This window comes from Lissotriton helveticus, chromosome 10 (assembly GCF_964261635.1).
Source record: "Lissotriton helveticus chromosome 10, aLisHel1.1, whole genome shotgun sequence".
NCBI lineage: Eukaryota > Metazoa > Chordata > Amphibia > Caudata > Salamandridae > Lissotriton > Lissotriton helveticus.
The window spans coordinates 1,167,084,819-1,167,106,132 of NC_136071.1; the positions used below are offsets into that span (position 1 = coordinate 1,167,084,819).

A 21,314-nucleotide genomic window follows, 5' to 3' on the forward strand; every position below is an offset into this window, starting at 1 on the left:
ACAGGTTTCTGAACAGTAGCACAGATAGCGCTAGCAAACTAACAGGCTTCTGAACAATAATATAGATAGCACTAGTAATCTAACCAGATTCTAAACAGTAATATCCACAGCACCAGTAAACTAACAGGCTTCTGAACAGTAACATAGAAAGTTTGAAGTTTGAAGTTTAAAAGTCCTTAATAAAGCGCACTGCGACCAAGCGGCTTCCTGGCCCTGAAGTTTAGACTGAGAAACACAGACATTGGCCGGGATGAACTCAGCAGGAGTACGCTTCGGAGAACAAGAACGTCTTGCGAAATTGAAGGTAAACTGGAATAGATCTAATGTGCAGCGGGAGGCTGTTCCAGAAGCGAGGGGCTAAAACGGAGAAAATCTGGTGCCTCCAGTTTTAGATCTGCGGAAACGAGGAACATTAAGAAGAGCCTGATTGGAAGACCGGAGGGTGCGGCTAGGGGTATAGGAGCTGATAAGAGAGTTAATGAAAACAGGAGCAGTACGGGCACGAGCCATGAAGGCCAGACATCCCATCTTGAAAAGAGATCTCTGGCAAATGGGAAGCCAATGAAGAGCTTTCAGGAAAGGAGTGATATGATGGGACTTGGGAAGGTGATGAATGAGGCGAGCGGCCTGATTTTGAATAGCCTGCAGGCGACGAAGTTCGTAGGCCGGAATGCCCACGTAGAGGCTATTCCCGTAGTCAAGACGGGAGAGAATCATGGCCAAAATAATAAGTTTAAGGGCATCAGGAGAAAAAAAATGGGAGACTTTGCGAATGATCCGGAGGGATAGGAAACAGGAGGAAACAACAGAACTAATCTGGGCATGCATGGGGAGGTCCTGAATGACTTTAATGCCCAAGGTCTTTACTGAGGCCGCTGGTGCTGGAGGGGGGCCGAAGATGGAGGGCCAGAATACGGCGGACCAAGGGGAAGTAATAGCGCCTGTCAGGACCAACTCCGTCTTGTCCAGATTAAGTTTAAGGTGGTTGTGGTTCATCCACTCAGAGATGAAAACAAGAGTAGAATGAAACTTTGGCAGGGAGTTGGAGGGGGAGGAAAGGTCAAATACCAACTGGAGGTCATCCGCATAGTTATACACGGAGACCCCCATGTCTAAAAGGGAATGAATAAGGGGAAGGATATAAAGATTAAAAAGGATAGGGGACAGGGAGGATCCCTGAGGGACCCCACTGGGAACCAAGCGGGTGGGGGCGAAAGAGCCAGAAAGATGGACCGCCTGGGTCAGCCCTTTGAGAAAAGAGGCGAGCCAAGAGAGGGCAGTGCCCCGGACGCCTGCTGCGCTGACACGGTCGAGACGGATGGAGTGATCGACCGTGTCAAACGCAGCGGACAAATCGAGGAGCACCAAGGCCTGAGGTGAATTGGAATCAGCCTTGCTCTTGAGCTCGTCTAGGACGGACAGGACCACCGACTCAGTCGAGTGGGCCGGGCGGAATCCCGCTTGGTTAGAGGCCAGCAGATGGTTATCCTCAATGAAGGCGGAGAGGCTAGTTGTAATGTGACTTTCCAGGATCTTCCCTAGGTATGGAAGAAGGGAAAAGGGTCTGAAATTAGAGGGGAGTGAGGGATCTAAGCCGGGCTTTTTTAAAATGGGGAAAACTATGGCCGATTTGAAAGATTTAGGAACTAGGCATTGGGAAATGGAAGCATTAAGAAGGGTAAGGGGGAAACGGGGCAGTTGACAAAGAGTTCTCTCAGGATGTGGGCTGGAGCACAATCAGCCGGGGAGCCTGACTTCACTTTCTGAAGTAAAGCAAGAAAGGAGTCTATAGAAATAGAAGGAAAATGATCAAGAAAAGAAGAAAGCAGAGGAAGAACAGGAGGAGGGAGTGACGAAGATGCAGAAGGAATATTGGATTTGATTTTCGCGATCTTCTCTAAGAAGAAATCATTGAGGGATGAACAAAAGGATTGGGAAGGCACAAGATTGGGGTTGATTCTGTCGGAGGCCACTAAATTGCGAACCGTGGAGAAAATCTCTTTAGGCTTATTAGCTGATAGTGTAATCTTCTCCGAAAAGTAAGAGGTTTTGGCTGAAAGGACAGCCCTCTTATAGTTGGTTAGGAGAGATTTATATTTGGCCCGCAGGAGAGGACAATAGTTGCGCCTCCAGTGGCGTTCAGAGCCCCTGAGGTCCAATTTAAGATTTTTCAGCTCGCCGGTGAACCACTTGTGGGCGTCATGGGGGCGGCAGGCCTTGATTTTCCTGAGAGGCGCAACCAAATCACAAGATGAGGACAGCCAAGAATTTATGGCTTCTGCTTGACGGTCAAGGGGAAGGTCAGAAAGGTCAGGAGGAGAGGAAGTGAGGAAGTGAGGAAGTGAGGGAAGCACAGAGAGAGGTAAAATCGACCCGATTCCAATTTCGGGCTGAAATGTTCTTGGGTAGATGGGATTTCTCTGATGCACCAAGGTCCAGAGAAAAGGAGATCAATGAATGATCAGACCAGATGCATGGGAGGACAATAGGAGAGAGAATAGTACGACTGGCTAAGCCCTAGTAAACTAACAGGGTTCTGACCAGCAATAGAAATAGCACTAGAAAACTAACAGGCTTCTGAACAGTAATATAGATAGTCATGTTAGAAGAAAAACATTACAGAAAAAACATGCTTGTGATGCTGCACCAAGAAGCGACTGCAAAAGCCCCAGAAACAATTGCCAACTTCTGGGCCTTCTACAAAGTAGTTTCATTAAAAGAAAAAATTTTAAATGTGGTATGGGGAGGGGGCGAGTGGAGTGTGGTTTTATGAAAAACCTAACAATAAATAAATTGCAAAAGGCCTCTTCAGGGAGGAGCAATGGGAAGGTTTCTTGGAAGCCTTAAAATATATAGTTTTTTTTAAAGAGCATGGTACATAGGGGGCGAAAGAGAAATTGATCAGCAAGGAAGACTGAGGTGATGGTGGTTTGAAGTAAGCCTCTAGAGACTATGCAGGGTGAGGGGTGTGAGGGAGAATGAGCAGATGGGGGAAGAGATCAAGGAAAGACGTGCATTATCCTGGAGAGCTGCCAATTAGGGGTGAACGAAATTTGTCCTTTTACTGAATGAAGTGGCATAATGCTGTAATTAAGGTAATTCCACATAATAAGCATAATGTGAAATTCCCCAAATTATGAGAAATATGCTAGTGTAATGTACATTTCACACAGGTCTACTGACAACCAAATGCCAATGTAGTTCTCTAAAGTCAGTAGTGGAAGGATACAACTCCTCCAATTAGAAATATGGTAAAGAGGAGTGCTCCATGGGAAGGACGAGAACAGGAAGGGAAGCCATTGAAGAAGGAGCAGGGAACTGAGAAAGGCAAGAATGCCATTCAATCATGAGCAGGGGAATGACACGAAGCCCACTCTATTGTATGTACTGTTCTGTTTGACAACAGACAGCTTAAATGTCCTATATGCAAGACCTAATAAAAAGGATACATAATGGACAGGAAAACAATTGTTGGCAAATGCTGATAATGCAAGACTGTCAATGGCTGAAGAGTTGTGACCCATTGACCCACTGACCCATACTGTATTCTATTGTGGGCAGGAGTGAAATGCGAATTGGTTGAACACAGCAATGGAAGTGGAATGGGCCATAACCCTTCTATCTATATATTTATGTATTTATTTTTTATTTAAGATTTTTTTTATTAGATGGGCTAGCAAGATGTAGGTCAGACCTAAAAACGGGTTTGCAATGTAAAATATTAACTAAAGGAATTGCATTTAGGTCTCACAGGAAACACCTCAAAATATAAACATTTAAATTACATTCTAGAATAAAAAGGATTGAAAGCAGAGTCAGGGCGTATGACGGGCGCAGAACACCACAGCAATGCGGCCAAGGGAATGGTGATGACAGGGTCAGAAGTGGGAGGAGCCAGGAGGGCGCAGGGCAGTGACAGGGGAAGGGAGAGTGCTGGCACCCTGCACAGGGGCAACACGAGTGGGCACTGCCTGGCAGGAGACAAAGAATGATTTATGGGAAGAGCGGTTTTCTTTCATGCAGTTAAAACCGCAAGCAGGGGGTGGGGGTGAAAGGAGCTATGGAGCGTGGGGAGAGAGAAGGGAGGCAGAGGAAGCATCACAACATTATTTCCTATTTGAGATAAATCATTTACGATACATTTCAACCATCTGTTTTATACCTATTTTATTCGCAACGTTTGCAAGTAGTTAAAAGGCAAATTTGACGTTCCGTGAGGTTTGCTTGAATGATCGTGGTCTAAAGACCTCTTTAAAAGAGGAGTTCTAATTCTATTATTTATCCTATATGTTTACAGTGCCTCGAGGTGTTTTCTAGCATCAGACTTACTTTATCTAATTTGGCAGTTTTGTGAAGCGCCACAAATCACTCCTGCAGCATGTAGGCGCCGTAAAACACACTGTAAACTAAGAGAAGTACCTTTACGAGACATGAAATGCCTTCCATCTTTCAAGACCGCACTTACGTGCGCTTTACTACTCCCCAGCTGCAGCTTCAACTAGCGCCTGGGTTTGGATCAGGCAGGTGATCTAATTCAAGCTGAAAGGTTCACACAAGATCCTCAAACCCAGGAATCCCAGCTCAGCTCTTTCTTCACAGGCTCGCTCATGTGCACCGGCATGCGGCTCGCGCCCTCCCCCCCTCCAGCGCGCGCTTTCATCCACTGGATGGTTTAGTTCACACTGCCAATCACAAGCTCTTCGTCCTCTCTCCTGGAGGGTCTCTTTCTTTGGGAGTCTTTTCTGTTGTTTTTCCATCTCATTCTGAAGGCTGGGAAATGACTTACGGTACAAAGTACCCCAACTCTACATTACAAGGATACTGTAAGGTGCCAAGAAATGCGTGATGATACAGAGGCACACAGCCCAGGGGGGACACCTTTGTAAGGTCCTGCAAATCTGTAGTGACTTGCAATATCCCTTACACCTTCGGAAGGGGGTATTTTAACCCTTATAATACATGGCCCTTATATCTTTGCAGCTTTACTGAAGGCACTGTTGTCCCCTCCCATAGTTGGCCAATGTGTGTGTGGCTCCTTCAGCCACCCCTGCCTTGCAACCAGAACCCTTTGCACAGCAAGTATTACAAGTCCTAGTGGACGTACGGTAAAAGGCGCAAAATGCATGGGAGGCTGCTAATGGCAGGACTTGCTGTACATTTCACACTTGCAACCTAAAGAACAGCTGTTGACAAACAAAAACACAATTAGTAAGAATAATTAAGGACCCAAAAAATGAGTAATGATTTACAGAAGAGAGGTGTGTAGTGGACAAGAATTCGAGTGCGCCCTTCATCTGTGCTCCGCGAGAGTGAGGTAAGAGGGGGCCTAGATAGCAAAGACATTGAGAAGGGTTGTGTCAAGTGCCCGAGAAAGCAGAGCTCAGCTAATAGGGGACTGGTTTCCAGCTCAGCGGAATTAGGACCATGAACCTAAGCATCTGGAATCACTATCATCAGGGGTCCAGTTTATGAACTATGTGTATTCAATTAGACAACAGCCCACGAAATCCCATCTGCAAACACCAAGACAGAACATGTACCAAGGCCTTCGAACAGGAACCTCAACTACTGATGGATGGGGTCCTCCTTAGAAGAAGAATAGTAACATTTGTATCCAGAACCAGCCCCCTTAAGGGTACCCTCAGGGAGAGCTGAGACAGAAAGCAGAGCCCAATTACAGAAAACTTCAGGTTGTAAATCGCAGATGCGACAACTTGAAGAAGGTGAGTTGAGGCCACGAGGCTTTCATCACTTAGATCCCCATGGAGAGGACGACGGGCACTCTTTGACGTGAAGAGCTGAACTCCTACCACTGCTAGGCCCCACTTAAAAAGATAGAATGAAGGCCAGAGTCGGATACCACTACATTAGGACTTTAGGATCCAACAGATGCCATTGGAATAACCAGAATGGAGAACTCGGACCCTCGTGCATCTGAGAAGACCTAGCAACCACAGTATGTAACAAGCATCTGCAATGCAATAGGTCTCGCATTTACGAGAGTTTGAGCTATTGCATTATAAATAACAATGGCAAAAGCTTAAACTCTCGCAAATGCTAGACCTATTGCATTGCAAATGCTTTTTTTTTGTAAAAGTGCCCCATGCCGCGGATTCCCTTTAACCGCTTCACCGCCGGGGTAATTCCCCCGCTGTACTGGGGGGCGCGCACAAAGCCCCGGTGCTCATGACGAGCTGAGCTCGTCACGGCCACACCCATTTTTGTAGAACGCTCAGCATAGTGGGGGAATTATCCCCGCGTGCGAGCGTTGCGGCCGTTATGAGCACACGGCTACCGTGCCTCATGATGAGCTCAGCTCGTCATGAGCACCGATGTGGGTAATAGCGCCCGTGCACCTTTCTTTAAACTCAGCTAGTCTAAAGAAAGGAGCATGGGCGACATTAAAGTAAAATGTAAATGTAAATGTACATGTATTTATATAGCGCAAATCACAGACACGGTATCTAAGCGCTTGCTTAGGGAACCCGTCCTGGTATTCCCCTGTGAGATACCCCGGCAGGGTGTCCACAAGGTGAAAGCCAGGCATCCCGCCACGAGGGGCCGTAGTGGAGATTAAGCAAGCTATTGCCCAGAGTCGCAGAGTGTGACCCCGTGAGTCGAGTAGGCACCGGAGCGAGAATTGTCGAGTCCGTGGAATTTTTGAGCCCGAGACCCGCCGAGGCGGAGAATCGAACCCTGGTCCACCTCAGCTTCCGGGTCTGCCGCCTCTAACCACTGAGCCACACTTCTCCACCAAAGTGAAAGCGCCGTATGGGGACTTAAAAAAAAAAAGCATCTGTTTGTCAAGTTGACAAACAAATGCTTTTTTTTGTAAAAGTGCACCATGCCACGGTTTCACTTTAATAGCACCGTGCACCTTTCTTTAGACGCAGCTCATCTAAAGAAAGGGGCATGGCCGACATTAAAGTGAAAGCGCCGTATGGGGCAATTTTACAAAAAAGTATTTACAATGCAATAGGTCTCGCATTTGTGAGAGTTTAAGCTATTGTCATTTATAATGCCAATAGATCAAACACTCGTAAATGCGAGACCTAGTTCTTCGCAAAGAAGCGGACACGATTGTCCCAGGCTGCTTTGAAAGTGAAAGCGCGCATGGCGATCTGAATGTTACAGGAAAGCACGTTGCGCCTGCAGTACCAGAAACCTGTTAAAGAAAATACTGCTTACAGACTACAGAAACATACTGTATAACAACAGAAGTAAAAGGGCCAGGCCTCATGGGAGGTTACAAATAAAGCAAGGCGGTACTAAAGAGGGACTAGCAAGCCTATTAAGAATCAGAAGCGAAAGAAAAATATGGGCGGAGAGTGGGCGGGACTCCAAGTCCATACTCTAATAGAGCATGCCTCGCAGAGCAGCACGTGCGCAGCCCAGGCTCGACCTAAAAAGCAACAGCTGAGGGAGAGATTTGAAGTCCCGTGTAATTGCCAACTCATCAAAACACAAATAAACCATCTGGGTCAGCAAAAAGATGCCAAATAACCCCAGCACTACAACGTAAATTTTCTATCGTACTTGTTTGTTGCGGATTACAACCAATGCTTAATTTGGGCCGGAGCTTTCCAGTGCTGAGCATCGGCACTTAATTGGTATCTGGATCTCACCACCGGCACCTAATTGTCAACACTACACTTAGGGCAGTCTGCCACAAGGTGGCGCTGCTTATTACATTTAGAGATGAGAAGTATATCAGTTGTTTCGGAAAACAATATATATTGAAAAACTACTACTACCTGCCTCCCCAGCCATTCCTTTAGCTGTGTGGACCTGGAATAATCTGAACTGTCGCATTTATATGCGAGAGAGATGGTTAATAGATGTTTTGGCAGCGATGACAGGGGAGATGGGTGGTGCAAGCAGCAGTGGCCTTCTGATCAGAGCTCTGGCACTTAATATATTACAAATTAAGCACTGATTACAACACACTCCATAAATAGATATGCAACATAGATAAAATTCAACGTTTCAAATAAAGAGCCAAACAACATTATTGAATAGCTACAAATACAAGAGGTGAGAAACTTTACAAGAATTTAAGGAATAATTACTGAAGGCATGGAAGAAAGCAGTTTAGATTTCTATGTACACCAACATAATGCAAAAATCAGATGCTCGATGACTCACCTTTGTGTTTTTTCATTTTAATCATGCAGAAGATGTATGGGCTCATTCTTACCTGCTCAATGCTGGGCTTTTCAAAAGGAGGGCTTTCCGGGGCTCCCTCCACCACCGGCTTTCCCATCTGTAAGATGCACTTTCTCAACAGCTAGGGAGGAAAAGGAAACTAATCACCTTCAACAATTTTAAAATTTATTTGCTCATTGAATTCATAACTAGTATTTGATGGTTTGGGTATTCCAAATGTAGTCTAAACCACTAGTAATAGGCCACGCCAATAGACCAACAGTGCAAGGTAAGTCGGCGAAGAAAGAGGTAGGATTTATATTTTTAAAAGGCACTAGATTTGTCCAGCTCTGCGTTCCAATGAGAAGGAGTTCCATCATTTAATTTCTCAGTACAGTGACCACTTTTTCTTCTATCCTTCTATTGTTTTAATTGAAATAGGAACAGGATTATTCACAACTGAACCTTAAGGGCCCACGTCTGCTTACTCACAGCCGAGGCAGAAAACTGCAAACTATTACCTTAAAAGTACCTGTGTTGTGTCCTGGGAAAAGGAAGCATGCAAAGTGCAAAACTATTTAAACTGGAGTTCAAATATGCATATAAGGAAGTAATTGCTACATGGGGTCTTCATAAGGAGAAGCGGGGTTGCCGCACCCTACCGTGAGTTAATGCCACATTTTTGTGGCCCAAATTTGAAAAATGTACTAATGCTTCAGATATTCCATTCTAATAACACTTCATAACAGAAAACAAATAGGGCTATAATCAAAAGGCTTAGTTATGTTTCTATTGCATGGCATAGATTTATCATTTTGTGCTCTGGTTGTGTTTAAATAGTTTTATTTTTAACTATTGCACATGGCACAATAGCACAACATAAACCGTACAAGTAGATCGACAGTGTAATAAACTACTTATTACCATAAGGTGAGGGAGGGGAGTGGGCATCATGAAGTCATGGTCCACTCAAGGCATAGCCTTACCTATAAACTCCGATTCTCCTCCAGGGGAATACCTCATTGAAGTCATAAGCACTGAACTGTCCCGCCCGCGTGCTTCCATCAATTTGATTTGTCTATAACCTTTAATGCTGTGGATCGATTTTCACAAAATCTTTCATCATAGTCAGCTAAGTCTCAGCATGGCAAATCTATGCAGGGGGAAAAAGACCAGGGGGTTGGGAGGCAGAAGTGTTTTCCCATTTTAGCTCCCACGGGATAATTTGCTCACATCTAAGGGGCATTTTCAACTACACCTAAAAATACCCTTCACCAGGCATGGCAATGTTGGTTCTTGGTGGGTAGGGGTATGAGGGGGATTCCTATTTAGAGCACTAATGGTTGTGCCAAAGGCAACCATTTGCTGTAGATCAAGCCCCTACGGTAGACTGACCACTCGTGCCACAGGAAATACGTGCCACAGAACCAAGATTGTTGTAATACGAAAGGACAGGTAATGCAGTGGTAGTGCTCTGTAGAGTGTAATACTCTCTGCCAAGCAGCAGCTATCGGGCCTGTTCTCCATCGGTTCAGAACAGGTAGTTCAAAGAGATTTTGCCTCATGTGGAGAGAGATGGGCCAACTGTATGTCCTAATCTGGATAAGACGTTCCTCAACAATGAAAGAACAACCAAGCTGGTTCAAAGGAGCACCAGTTACTTTCAGTTTTGAGGTCCGCATCGGAGCTAGCAAAAGAACATACAAACCAAACTTCATTGCAGCTGCTCCACATTAATCAGAAACAATGGGTGAGAACCAGGATGAGACATGATTTAAAGGGCTACTTTAGCGGGTGGCACAATGAGCGCTACAGGCACACTAGTAGCATTCAAATGACCAGCTCTTGGTACAGGTGGTACCATATACTAAGGACTTATAAGTAAATTAAATGTGCCAACCTGGTGTAGGCCAAATTTAACGTGTTTTATGCAGACAGCACAAGCGTTCGCACTGGTCAGCAGTGGCAAAGTGCACAGAGTCCTAAGGCAAACAACAACTAGTACAGAAAACAAGAAGGGTGAGGGCAAAACGTTAGGGGAGACCACACCCAGGATGTCAGGTCTAACAATGTCAGTACTGAAGGAACTGGCACAGACATTGGCACAAGAACAGAAGTCAGAACCGGATTCAGTACAGGCCAAGTACAAGGTCCCAAGGAAGCAGACTGCAAACCTGTAAGTCGAAGTCAGACTGGAGACTGCTGTGTCATAGTAGGGCCCAAAGGCGCGCCAGAGGGAGCCAGAAATGCACCAAAAATCTGCAGCATGGCATTACTGAAGGTTGCTGGGTCGATAACAGCCCAGGCAACTTGTGCTGGGAATAATTGCAGAAAAGGTTTGGATCCGGTAGTCATCAGGGAAGTGCAATCATTACCATAATGCTCTTGTGTCTTCTTGCCAGATTTCGAGTGGTGTAATGGGGGTAGGATCTAGGTTGGTCTTGTTATGCTTGTGCTCCGCCTTTGACTTTCCAGAAAACTTTACGACGGAAGTGGACTTTTTGCAGCAGTTGCCTTGTGATCTTGACAGCGACCAGCCCACGATCTGGTACAGGAGCAGGACCTATGCTTCGACTGTGACCTCTTCAGTTCAGAGGTTTGGGGTCCCACTCCTGAATCGTGGTAGGTGGATGAGGGCCCACTTGTTGCACGACATTTGAGTTGTGGCCTTAGCCCAAGCAGCAAACGCATACTCGTGTGGTCAGGTGGGCCCATGGCAGAGATCTGCTTCTTGCAGTCTCATCACGGATTGAATCTGGTCATTTTCAGTAGGGACACTATTCAATAGCACACTTTGACAAGTGTTTTAGAGTCATCGGAAGACTGACAAGTTGGGAGCAGAGCTTCGTATCTGCATCTAAGGGCACAGAATTAAAGGAACTGACGTCAACATCTAGGGGAGGTGCGTATATGTTGGTTTGCCCCATCACTTCCAGGTAGTATGGAGTCACTGTAAGGCCATATGATGCCAACTACTTGCACACATGGCCTTTGCTGAAAGATCCTTCCTATCTAGTTGGGCCCTAGGGAATAACTTAAATGGGAGCAATCTGCGGTTAGAAGTATAAACTTTGCAACTTTACACACTTATGTAAACATATACTGGGATTGACACACCTTTACTTGATGAAACTTGGTTTTGAACATATTTATTAAATAGAATCGTTAAGGCGTTCTGGACAGTGATGTACCAAATCTGTTAACAAAATGAGCTCACCACCTAATCTGGCAAAGCCGCAGTAAGGTGATTCCCATCTGATATTTGTAAATGACTAGCAACATCATGGAAGAGGCGATCACACTATGCAGCTTACCTTGCAGCTCTTTATCAACCACTTTCAACAGCAGCCTTTTGTGCAACACAACTGAAAACAATAAACAAGCAATCACAAACACAAACGGTCTGACATTCACTTCCAGCCTTTTGGCAATTATTAATTCGTTTTGACGTGGTCTTTGCAAAACTCTATTGTTTAGGAAGCTGCTGGGCTTTCAATCAATCTAATAAAAAAACACTGGCTAAAAGCAAACATGTTTATGGCCCTCAAAAGTACACATTATCATAGTGTCCCTGGCACTGAAGGGGACTAATTTGCGTGTGACAGTGCTCCTTGTGAATAGGCAGCATGAAGTAACTCATAGTGAAATCAGTCAGAAAGAGATCAAGAAAAAAATAAAAGCCAAAGAAAAAGAAAGAAAGAAAGTACACAGAAAGGGAAAAGAAAGAGAGGAAAAAGGAAGCAAGGAAGGAAGGTAGGAAGGAAGGAAAGGTGTTGTAGGGTTAACATATAGTCTTCATTTTAGATTTTCCTTCTAATTTAGCATCTTTCTTTCATGGTGATTTGCCCATCTTTTCTCTAATTAGAGAATGTGTAATGCCCGCATTTATTCTTGATAGACATTGTCGCACTGTAGTCTGCACATTTAGTTCCATGGTCGGGCAATTCAGAACACGATGTATAGTTTTGTTTATGTCGTTGGAGGAGACAACCCTTCTGCTGCAGTCTAAATAAAATGTTGTTCTGCACATCTGGGACAGTGCAATAAGTTTGCTGTTTTATTATAAGAGCAGCCTCCATGCGCAAGTCGGAGAGAGGTTCACTTCTCACCAAAATCATTGGCTGCTGTGACTGAGAAGTAATCCTTCTGTCCCCGACCTTCATCCTGAGAAGGAAGATAGCCATGCTGGAGAAGTTTGCAAGCCTGCACACTTAAGACGGGTGCATTTTTTAATGTACAGAGGTCGGGATCCTGACATACAGTACTAAGGTCTGGGCTTGGGTCATTCCAAAAGGTCTGGCAGATGGGTACTGCGACACGCTCTCTTTAGCACAGGGAAATTAGTGATCGATAGGAGAAACCGTAGCAACATTATGAAGAATTAACATGGTTGAATTGTTTATTTTTCACCATTCTAATAATGCTTATAACAACGGGTTTCATCTTTCTCATAAGAACATTTCATGTTTTATTTTCAAAGATTAGAGCTTTTCAATACGCGTTTGAAAATGCAATAGTGTATCTTTTCTTTGTGAAACTTTGGGAATCAGAGTCTTGTTCTAGGTTACTGACAACATCTCCAACTCTCCTGATTAGGAGTCTAGATGTGGTACTGTGAGCTAGCCAAACAGACCAGTAATTGCTGATTATATAAGTAGTCTCAGTTTCTACATTATGAATTTTTATTTTTCTATATACACAGTACGACTAGATTTGTAGGAAACGTAAAACAAAGGAAGGAAAGAAAGACAGACAGGGTTGCAGAGCTATAGGACACTCAAAAGAGTTTATATTCAGAGTTTGTGAGAGCTGATGTTTGTATTATTGTTGTCTTTTAAAAGGGTCTGTTCTCCACAACGTTTTCATACTATTAAAATAGAAGCCGTCAGATAAACAAAGGCCAATCCAAAAGGAATTCAAACAGCATTGGAAGGAGAAAGGAACCGACAAAGCTGGAATGTGCCCTGTGTTCACAACGTAAGGGTCATGCTTTCACACTAGGCTCTAAACACAAAAGCAACACTAAAGTAATGTTTATACAAACATTGGCAGTGAAGGGAACTACCTTGTGTGCAGATGTGCTCATTGTAAGAGAGCAAAATGCAGTCACTCATAGTGAAGTTATCCAGTGGTTAAAGTAGGCTGACCCACAGCCCCATGCTGTATGTGGGCAGAAGTAAAATGTGAATGACACAAAAACAGACCAATGGAAGAAGAGAGGTGGCTGACAGCCACTTTAAGTAAGTATATTATACATATAATTTTAGTACAATCAAAAGGTCTTGTCTAACGCCAGACTGAAAAAAAAATTGTCAAACGCAATAGGTCTGGCTTAAATGTGATTAAGGCATGTAAAAACAGGCATTCACAATTGCTGTTTACATATGTTGTATGTACCAAAGCCGTTTATCGCATTTAAGTCTGCACTGTTGGCTTTGCCAGTGCTGGGAAAGTAGCAAAAACCTATTGCTTACTGTATGGAACAAGTACACGAGATAAAGATTGCAAAAAAAAAAAGAGAGAGAAAATATCGAGTACTTATCAGATCTAAAATAGTCCCAGTGGAAACATGACTAGGATGGAGGAATATTACTCCAAATGGGCAACAGTTCTCAGGACAAAGTGCTATACCTTTCTGGTTGGAACCAAAGTTTACTCCAAGTATATGGGCAATAGGTAATGAGCATTTAAAGAAAATCCTGATGGACAGAAAAGTATTGATAAAAACAAAATAGTTTGACGCCCACAATGCTTATGGTTAAAGGGCAGAAGTCGATTTTGCATTGCAGCTCTAAAGTCCAACAGTGCCTTTCATCCCTACTCTGGCGCGCTTATCTTCTGTCACTAGTCGGGGTGCTTTTATCCTGCCTTGAAAGCCCAAATTAGGGTTGTGGGCTGAATTGCCCTAATCCTAGTACTAATTCTACCACAATTACTTTATTTATTTTATTTATTTATTTAGAAGTTTTCTATAGCGCTAACAAGACACGAAGGTAGCAGAGCGCTTTACAGTAAAGGGAATGAAAAAAGTGAACAACATGACACGTAACAAGTACAAGCGATCAACGAAAGACAATTTGGAAGGAGGAAAAGTTCGAACAGCAGGACTTCTTGGTAACAGGATTCAGAGTTACCACATAGTTCTGGGTATGCTTGCTGATCCTAGTTACCCACAACCTAGGGAACGGAACAAGGATTTGAGTTGGCTCTTGAATTCCGCATAAGACGGTATGGTTCTGATGTGCGGGGGGATGGAGTTCCATATTTTGGGGGCATTTCCTGTGAAGGAGCAGTCCGCAGTTCTCTTCTTTCTGGTTTTTGGTAGGATGAGCAGCAGGGAGTTGGAGCTTCTCAAATTTCTAACTTGGCTTCCTTTTTTGAGCTTGTTTGCCAAGTATTCTGGTTTGCCGGTATGGAGGGCCTTGTGGGTTAGGCAGGTCGTTCTGAAGGTACTACGCATTTCCACAGGGAGCCATTCGAGTTCTTTGAGTGCCGGGAGATGTGGTCAGATTTTTTGCAGCCTGTGATCATTCTCGCTGCCGCATGAAGTGTTGTTTTTAGTGGAGCCAGGTGCGATTTGGGGATGCCTGTTAGCATTGAGTTCCCATAGTCCAGTCTTGATAGAACTAGAGATTGCGTGGCTAGTTTGAGGTCCTTGTTGGGAATGTAAGGTTTGATTTTTTAAAGAAGTCGGAGGTTAAAGAATGCACTTTTCGCCGAGTTCTTGATGTGATTTGTCAAGGTTAGTTTGGGGTCTAGGGTGAAACCCAGAGATTTTACGGAGTCAGCTAGCGTGAGATTACCTTTAAGAGCATCGATCGACTTCAGCTACGCGGTGATTTGAGGGTTGTCTTCTTTGTTTGAGATGAGAAGTGTTTCAGTCTTGTCGGGATTGAGTTTCAGGTGATTCTTTGTCAGCCAATCTTGAACATCATTAAGGACATCATTTAGTCTGTGGATGTCATTAAGAGAAGAGGTTTCCAGGTAAATCTGCGTGTCATCCGCGTAGAGGTGGAAGTGGATGTTGGCATTCCTGAGTAGCTTGGCGAGCGGTTCCATATAGATGTTAAAGAGCTGAGGAGAGAGCACTGATCCTTGAGGGACACCCTTGTTGACTTGCTGGGTTTCGGAGGTGAAGTTCTTCATTTTTATTATTTGGGAGCGGTTATGTAGAAAGGAGGAAAACCACTTGAGAACTACCTTGCCAAGGCCAGCTCTTACTTGAAGAGTCTTGATGAGGAGCTTATGGTCCACCGTGTCGAAAGCTGCGGAGAGATCAAGGAGTATGAGGCGGCAGCACTTGTCTGCGTCAAGAGAACCATGAATGTCGTCTATGATGTTCAGCATCGCGGTTTCTGTGCTGCGGCCTTGTCTGAAGCCGGATTGGAGGGGGTCCAGGAGATTGATGTTGTCCAGATGATGCGTTAATTGCGTGAGTACGCAGCGTTCCAATGTTTTAGAGAGCAATGGGAGGTTAGATATCGGTCTGAAGTTGTTCAAGTCAGTTGAGTCAAGACCGGGTTTTTTCAGCAGAGGGGTGACTTGCCCCATTTTTAGACAATCGGGGACCACTCCGCTTTGTAAGGAGCTGTTTATGATTTTGCCCCAGATAGGTGCTAAGGTGAACTTCATTTTTTTGATTAGTGAGGGAGGAATGGGGTCTGAGATGTGTGCTGATGGTTTGGAGGTCGAGATCAACGAGATTATCTCTGTTTCCTGGACGGGGCGAAAGCTTAGCCAGAGGAAGGGAGAGGAGCCGGATGGGAGGGCCTGTGGGATAGCCGAGTTGCTCTTCTGGAGGTGTAAGTTATTGATGTCTAGGGATAATTCGATATTTAAGACCTTATCGTTGAAGTTGGCGAAGTTATCGCATAGTTCTTTGGACGCCTGCAGGGGTGAGGGCAGAGGCTTGGATGTTTGTTGTCTGATTATGTTTTAGAGCTCCTTCGGTCTGTTTTTGGATTTGACTAATGCCTCGCGGAAGAAGCTAGATTTATGTTTTTCAAAATATTCCTGCACAGTTAACACAGGGATTTTGTGACCCACTACAGTCATTGTCTATCAAATTACCATGGGCTGGCAAACAGCCACAAATAAGCTACCAAAAATTACAGCGGTCATATGAACAGGGAGGATTTTCCACATCACATTTGAAGCTTATTCTTATTTTGCACAAGCACAACTTGCCACACACTTGTCTCATTCCAGCAGACAGGTATCTCATCTGGATCTAGAAATGGGCTTCGTGACATCTCGTAGGATCACAAATGTAAAGTGAAGACCCGACTCGGCCACAACCCGAAATCCTTGTTGTAAATTGTACAGTTTAGAACTGGGCACAACTGGCTCGGATATCTGAATCAAATACACTATGCTCTCCACATACAAAATCAATACGAATTCCCAAATTACACCCATCACAAGTGAACCTCTAATGATGCAGACTCTGCAAGACAAACATCTTCTCAGAATGTGCGTCTATACACTGGGGCACAATTCCTGTCACTAGAAGACTATCCACAAAAGGGGGCTTCACACCTCCAGAGGTCTTTTTAGATCACAGGCTAAAGGAATCAGTGAAGGTGGCTTTTCGCACATATCCCCAAGAACCGGCTGACTGGAGACTTAAGTCTAGTTCAAGCTGGCTTCTCACCGCCTAATGAGCTGGAGGTGTGTCGAGTGATGTGCGGTGAATGTGGCGACGGTGGGATTTCCATATTGGACAAGTGATCTTCGAAGAAGAGGTGGGGTGGTGTTTACTTTAGAGGACTGGCGGCGTGGTTATGTGCATGGAGGTGGGGTGCTGTTTACTTTAGAGGAGTGGCGGCGTGGTTATGTGCATGGAGGTGGGGTGCTGTTTACTTTAGAGGAGTGACTGCATGGTTATGTGCAAGTAGTGTGATGGAGAGGTAACGTGTGCGTTGGAGGAATGATGTGTAGAGAAGATGGAGGAGAGGTGTATGTGTTGGACAAGTGATAGATGAACGTGAAGCAGGCGTGACCTCATCAGGGGTAGCAAGTGCTATATAAATGCAAACCTTTTTACCTCTACTACCCCTTCGCTATCCTTCTCAATTGCCTAACATATCCACCACTAAATTACTGTCATATTTCACTAAACTAATTCACCAATAACACTATGTGAGTTCCAGAGTCGCGTGCTACTCGCCGAAAAAGCACTTCAACACCCAATCAGGGGTAATAAGCGCTATATAAATGAAAACCTTTTTCCCTTCTCTATCCCTCCACTATCCTTCTCAATCCAAATAACTGACTAACATATCCACCACTCAAATTACTTTCATATTTTCTTTATACTAATTCACCAGTAATCATTTATGGGTTCAGAAGTAGTGTGCTACTCGCCGAAAAAGCGCTGCAACGCCTCATCAGGGGTAGTAAGCGCTATAACAATACAATCTCTGCATTGGAGAACAATTTGCAGCAGGTATGTGATGCTCAAGAAGTGTGATGGTGGGATGATGTGTGCACTGAGAACCGGTAAGTAGCCATGTAGGAGGAAGAAAGAGTGCAAGGGAGAGTAAGCACAAGATGCACGCATTTTTGTTTCGTCATTCACTCTACGAGCGGTCCTATTATCAGTAGACTACTGTGTAGTTGGAATGGTCTATTCACACCTGTGCATGTAATGGCCTCCTTTGAGATTCATGTATATCATGAGTTGTAAAGCGCACTGACACCCAATTGGCAGTAAGAACTGCGTTATGTACAAACCTTAATAAATAAACAAATATATATGCTCTCTAGGCATGATCCAAAATTGTTACACTCCCACCATCTCCTGGACATACCTTGAAGAGGTAGAAGTAGACCTGCTTGGTGTCTGCATCCTCCTCCTTGTGCACACAGGTGAAGAGGTACTCCACGTCCAGCACAATGCCCAAGAGTCGGTTCATCTCCTCCTCCGACACGTTCTCCAAGTGAGAGACATGGGAAGCTGCAAACAAACAAAAACTTCAGCACTCTATTAAACACATGGATGTGCACCTTTCTGATGCAATCAAATTCCACCTTTGTGAAATGGAAGTAATAGTGCTCAACACTTTCTGTAAGCGGTCTTAGCACACTCTCTTTCTACCGTTCTTTCATGTGTCCATGCCAAGGCGGAATGCAAGACCTTGAAGCTTGAGGAATACTATTTTTTATTTAGTTTATAAAGTTTTATATAGCGCGAACCAGACTATGAGGGATATCAGATCCTGTTGATAATCATAAGCTGAATAAAAGTCATTTTCCTCTATGTCCTATCTAGAACATATTTAACATTCAATTGTGCTATAAGCAGTTTGCGAACCATACTCACTGCCTAATCATCCTGATCAAATTGCAAAATTTGATTTGGAGGTAACGTTTAAAGCACAAGAGTGAAAACTGCATTTGATTATGTCGTCAACTGAATGGTCGTCGATGGCACTGCCATCGTCAACAGAATAGCACAATGTCGTCGTCATCGAGAATGAAGGTATCTTTGTCTACAGTGTCGTAGACGTCGACAGCAACTTTGTCGATGAGGTTGACAGATAATTTTGCAGATTTGTTTTTCCAGAGGTTGATTTTCAATGGAATCTGATGATCCCTTATTAGCACAGCCTTCGTGAAGAGCTTTGGGGAGTATGCTTCATGGAATCTTTCCCCTGAAGAAGGGGCATCTTTTTTTATAAAGTGGAATATTCTCTTTGCCATCGGATACAAAACCAATCTCCCAGCTCTGTCCTTATGAGTTTTAGATGAAAAATGTCAACAAATGTCACATTTAGTTGCCTCATGTTTTGGATAAAGGAAATAAATAGGCTGTAAATGAGGATCTTCAATGTATATATTTTTAAGACCACAGGATGAATAAGCTTTGAAAAGAAATGTGTCTCTGTCAGCCCTGGTTACAGTAGGCTGTCAAGCAAAAAGATCCCCCTGACCCACAAATTTACTCAATTTCTCTAAAAACAGCTCACGATTCTTCTGCGCAGAAGATAGGGCTGGTTCAAATCCAGCGCAGATCAAGAAAGTAAAAAATGTAAGGTCATTGAACGGTCAGAGCAGTGCTCTTACAGGGACTTCCTCATAGATGATGTGCGCTGGGAATCTGAGCTATGGTGGCTTTTAAGGGGAGTAAAAGAGCTCACTGGCTGAGGTTTGGGTTCTTTAAAATGAGGTGGATGTGCTACTAAATACACAATGTTGTTTCAGGCCTATGACCATTTTACAATGTATACTGTATGTCCTATTTATTTTACACTGTATACTGCTATTTTAATGTGCTGGGAATTCCCAGTTTGGGACAACGGGGAATGATTCAAGCATGTCAATATATAAAAGATTTAATGTTGGTGAAGCGCTCTTCAATCAACTGTCCAATGAGGGGGGGGGGGCTTGTGTACCTGCCAAAAGGACTTAGCAGGTAAGCTCGGCTCAGACTCTTCCGCACTGGGCAAGTAGCTTTTATGGTCACTCTCAAGGTTCCAGGCAATGTATTTACCTTAATGCATTTTGCAACAAGGTAAACAGGCTACCAGGCCCTGCAGTGTGCTTCTAAAAGCAAATGCACATTTCTTTTTCAGCCCACATAGATGGATCAGCCTTAATTCCACTTTGCAGGCAGGAAAAAAGGCAAAATGGCATTGTTCTGCTTATTGTGTGAGAATTTCTCCTACCAGTAGTCAGTGATCCTAAGTAACAAAGTGACCCAGGGGATAATCCGACCTGAATCCCACCAGGGAGAAGCACGTGACCACCAAAGTCCAAGTAGATGGCTTGCAAATCTGCGTTTTTGTGCATACTGTTCAATTGGCTCCCTTGATTTTTAGGGATCCTTTTTTAACCTCGTGGGTGCTAAGGACATGCTGGACACGCCCTCCATGCTGGTGCTCAGGTGCTGAGAACATGTCCAGCACATACTAGCACCCACTCTCAAGGGAAGCCCTGGGAAGCCCTGGCACTCCCCGGTGGGCCCCCACCAGGAAAAGCAGCGCAATGAAGACATCAGCACATGCATGGTATTGCAACGGCATCATCAGTGGCCTGGGATGCACTGGAAGGAATTTGCTTCAAGGGCTAGGGGAGAGGAGGACGTTTACGCGAGTCCTCTCGCAGTGAGGAGCGGTGTTTGGGAGGGAATCGGTACAAAGAACATGAGAGGGGCCCTGAACCTAAAAAGGATAAGGGAAGGGGGAACAACCCACCAGGGCAATATATGGGAGGGAATCGGACAGCAGGAGAGACACAGGGGGAAGGAAACAGTTTTTTCTTTTCCCTGGTGTTTCTCTTGAGTGCATTCCTGCTGCAGAATCACAGCTTAGACCGCGACCATGCAGCAGGAATGCACCCACTAGGCCAACAGGGATTGATTATGTGTCAAGAAGTGGCTCCTTGGGCAAGGGTCGCTCCCCAATAGAAGGGTCTCAACGAGATTTCATCCTCCCGTACCCCATCAGGGTCAGATTGGCCAGTTTTTTGGCTGATCTGTTCCACAGGAGGAGGAAACCCAGTATACACCAGGTAGGTATATCCTGACTATTGTTTCAGGGGAGCTTCCTTTTCCAAAGGAGGCAAATATCTTTTGCATCCACCCCCATGGGGACAGATCAGATGTTATTTAGGACAATCTACTATTAGAGCTGATGAAGTGCCTCATTTAGAGGAGGCTAGTGATGCGCCTGTAGTGCAGCATCAGCAAACTGGATTACAGTCAGGGGCTAGAAGGCTTCCCATTGAAAGTGCTGAACCCTGGGAAGCCCCTAACATTGTGTAGCCTGTTTTGTCTGCCTTTAGTGGTGTTGCAGGGTTTAGAGTTAACACAGAGAGCTTTTCGCCTATCATTTTTTCCAGTTCTTTAATGATTATGCATTTCTGGCTGATATTGTTGAGCAGACCAATTTGTACACAGACCAGTATTTGAGAGACCAACAGGCGCTATACGGACTGGGGGTCGTAGCCACAGGGCTGGACGGAAAAGACTTCGGAAACTTTCTTCCCTCACGATACAGGCGGAATAATGGGAAAATGTATCCAAGATTCTTACAATACCGTTCATTGAAGATATTACCGTTAAACTCAGATCCAGGTGCACAACCTGTGGATGGTGCAACTTGGATACTGTATACTAACTTAAAGTCTTGAGGAGAGTCTGCCTAAATTTTACCTTATCTCAGTCA

The 21,314-nt window shown here is 44.5% G+C and overlaps 1 protein-coding gene across 2 annotated transcripts in view; it reads right to left on the reverse strand.

Annotated features, from left to right (window-relative positions):
* Positions 1-21,314, reverse strand: part of KAT2B (lysine acetyltransferase 2B) — a 296,390-nt gene that overhangs the window by 144,696 nt on the left and 130,380 nt on the right. For both annotated transcript variants that reach the window (XM_078663996.1, XM_078663997.1), the window contains exons 3-4: positions 17,958-18,103; positions 8,198-8,287 (exon numbers count right to left, since the gene is read on the reverse strand). In XM_078663996.1, the coding sequence (XP_078520122.1) occupies positions 8,198-8,287; positions 17,958-18,103 (236 nt within the window). The remainder of the gene's footprint in view (positions 1-8,197; positions 8,288-17,957; positions 18,104-21,314) is intronic.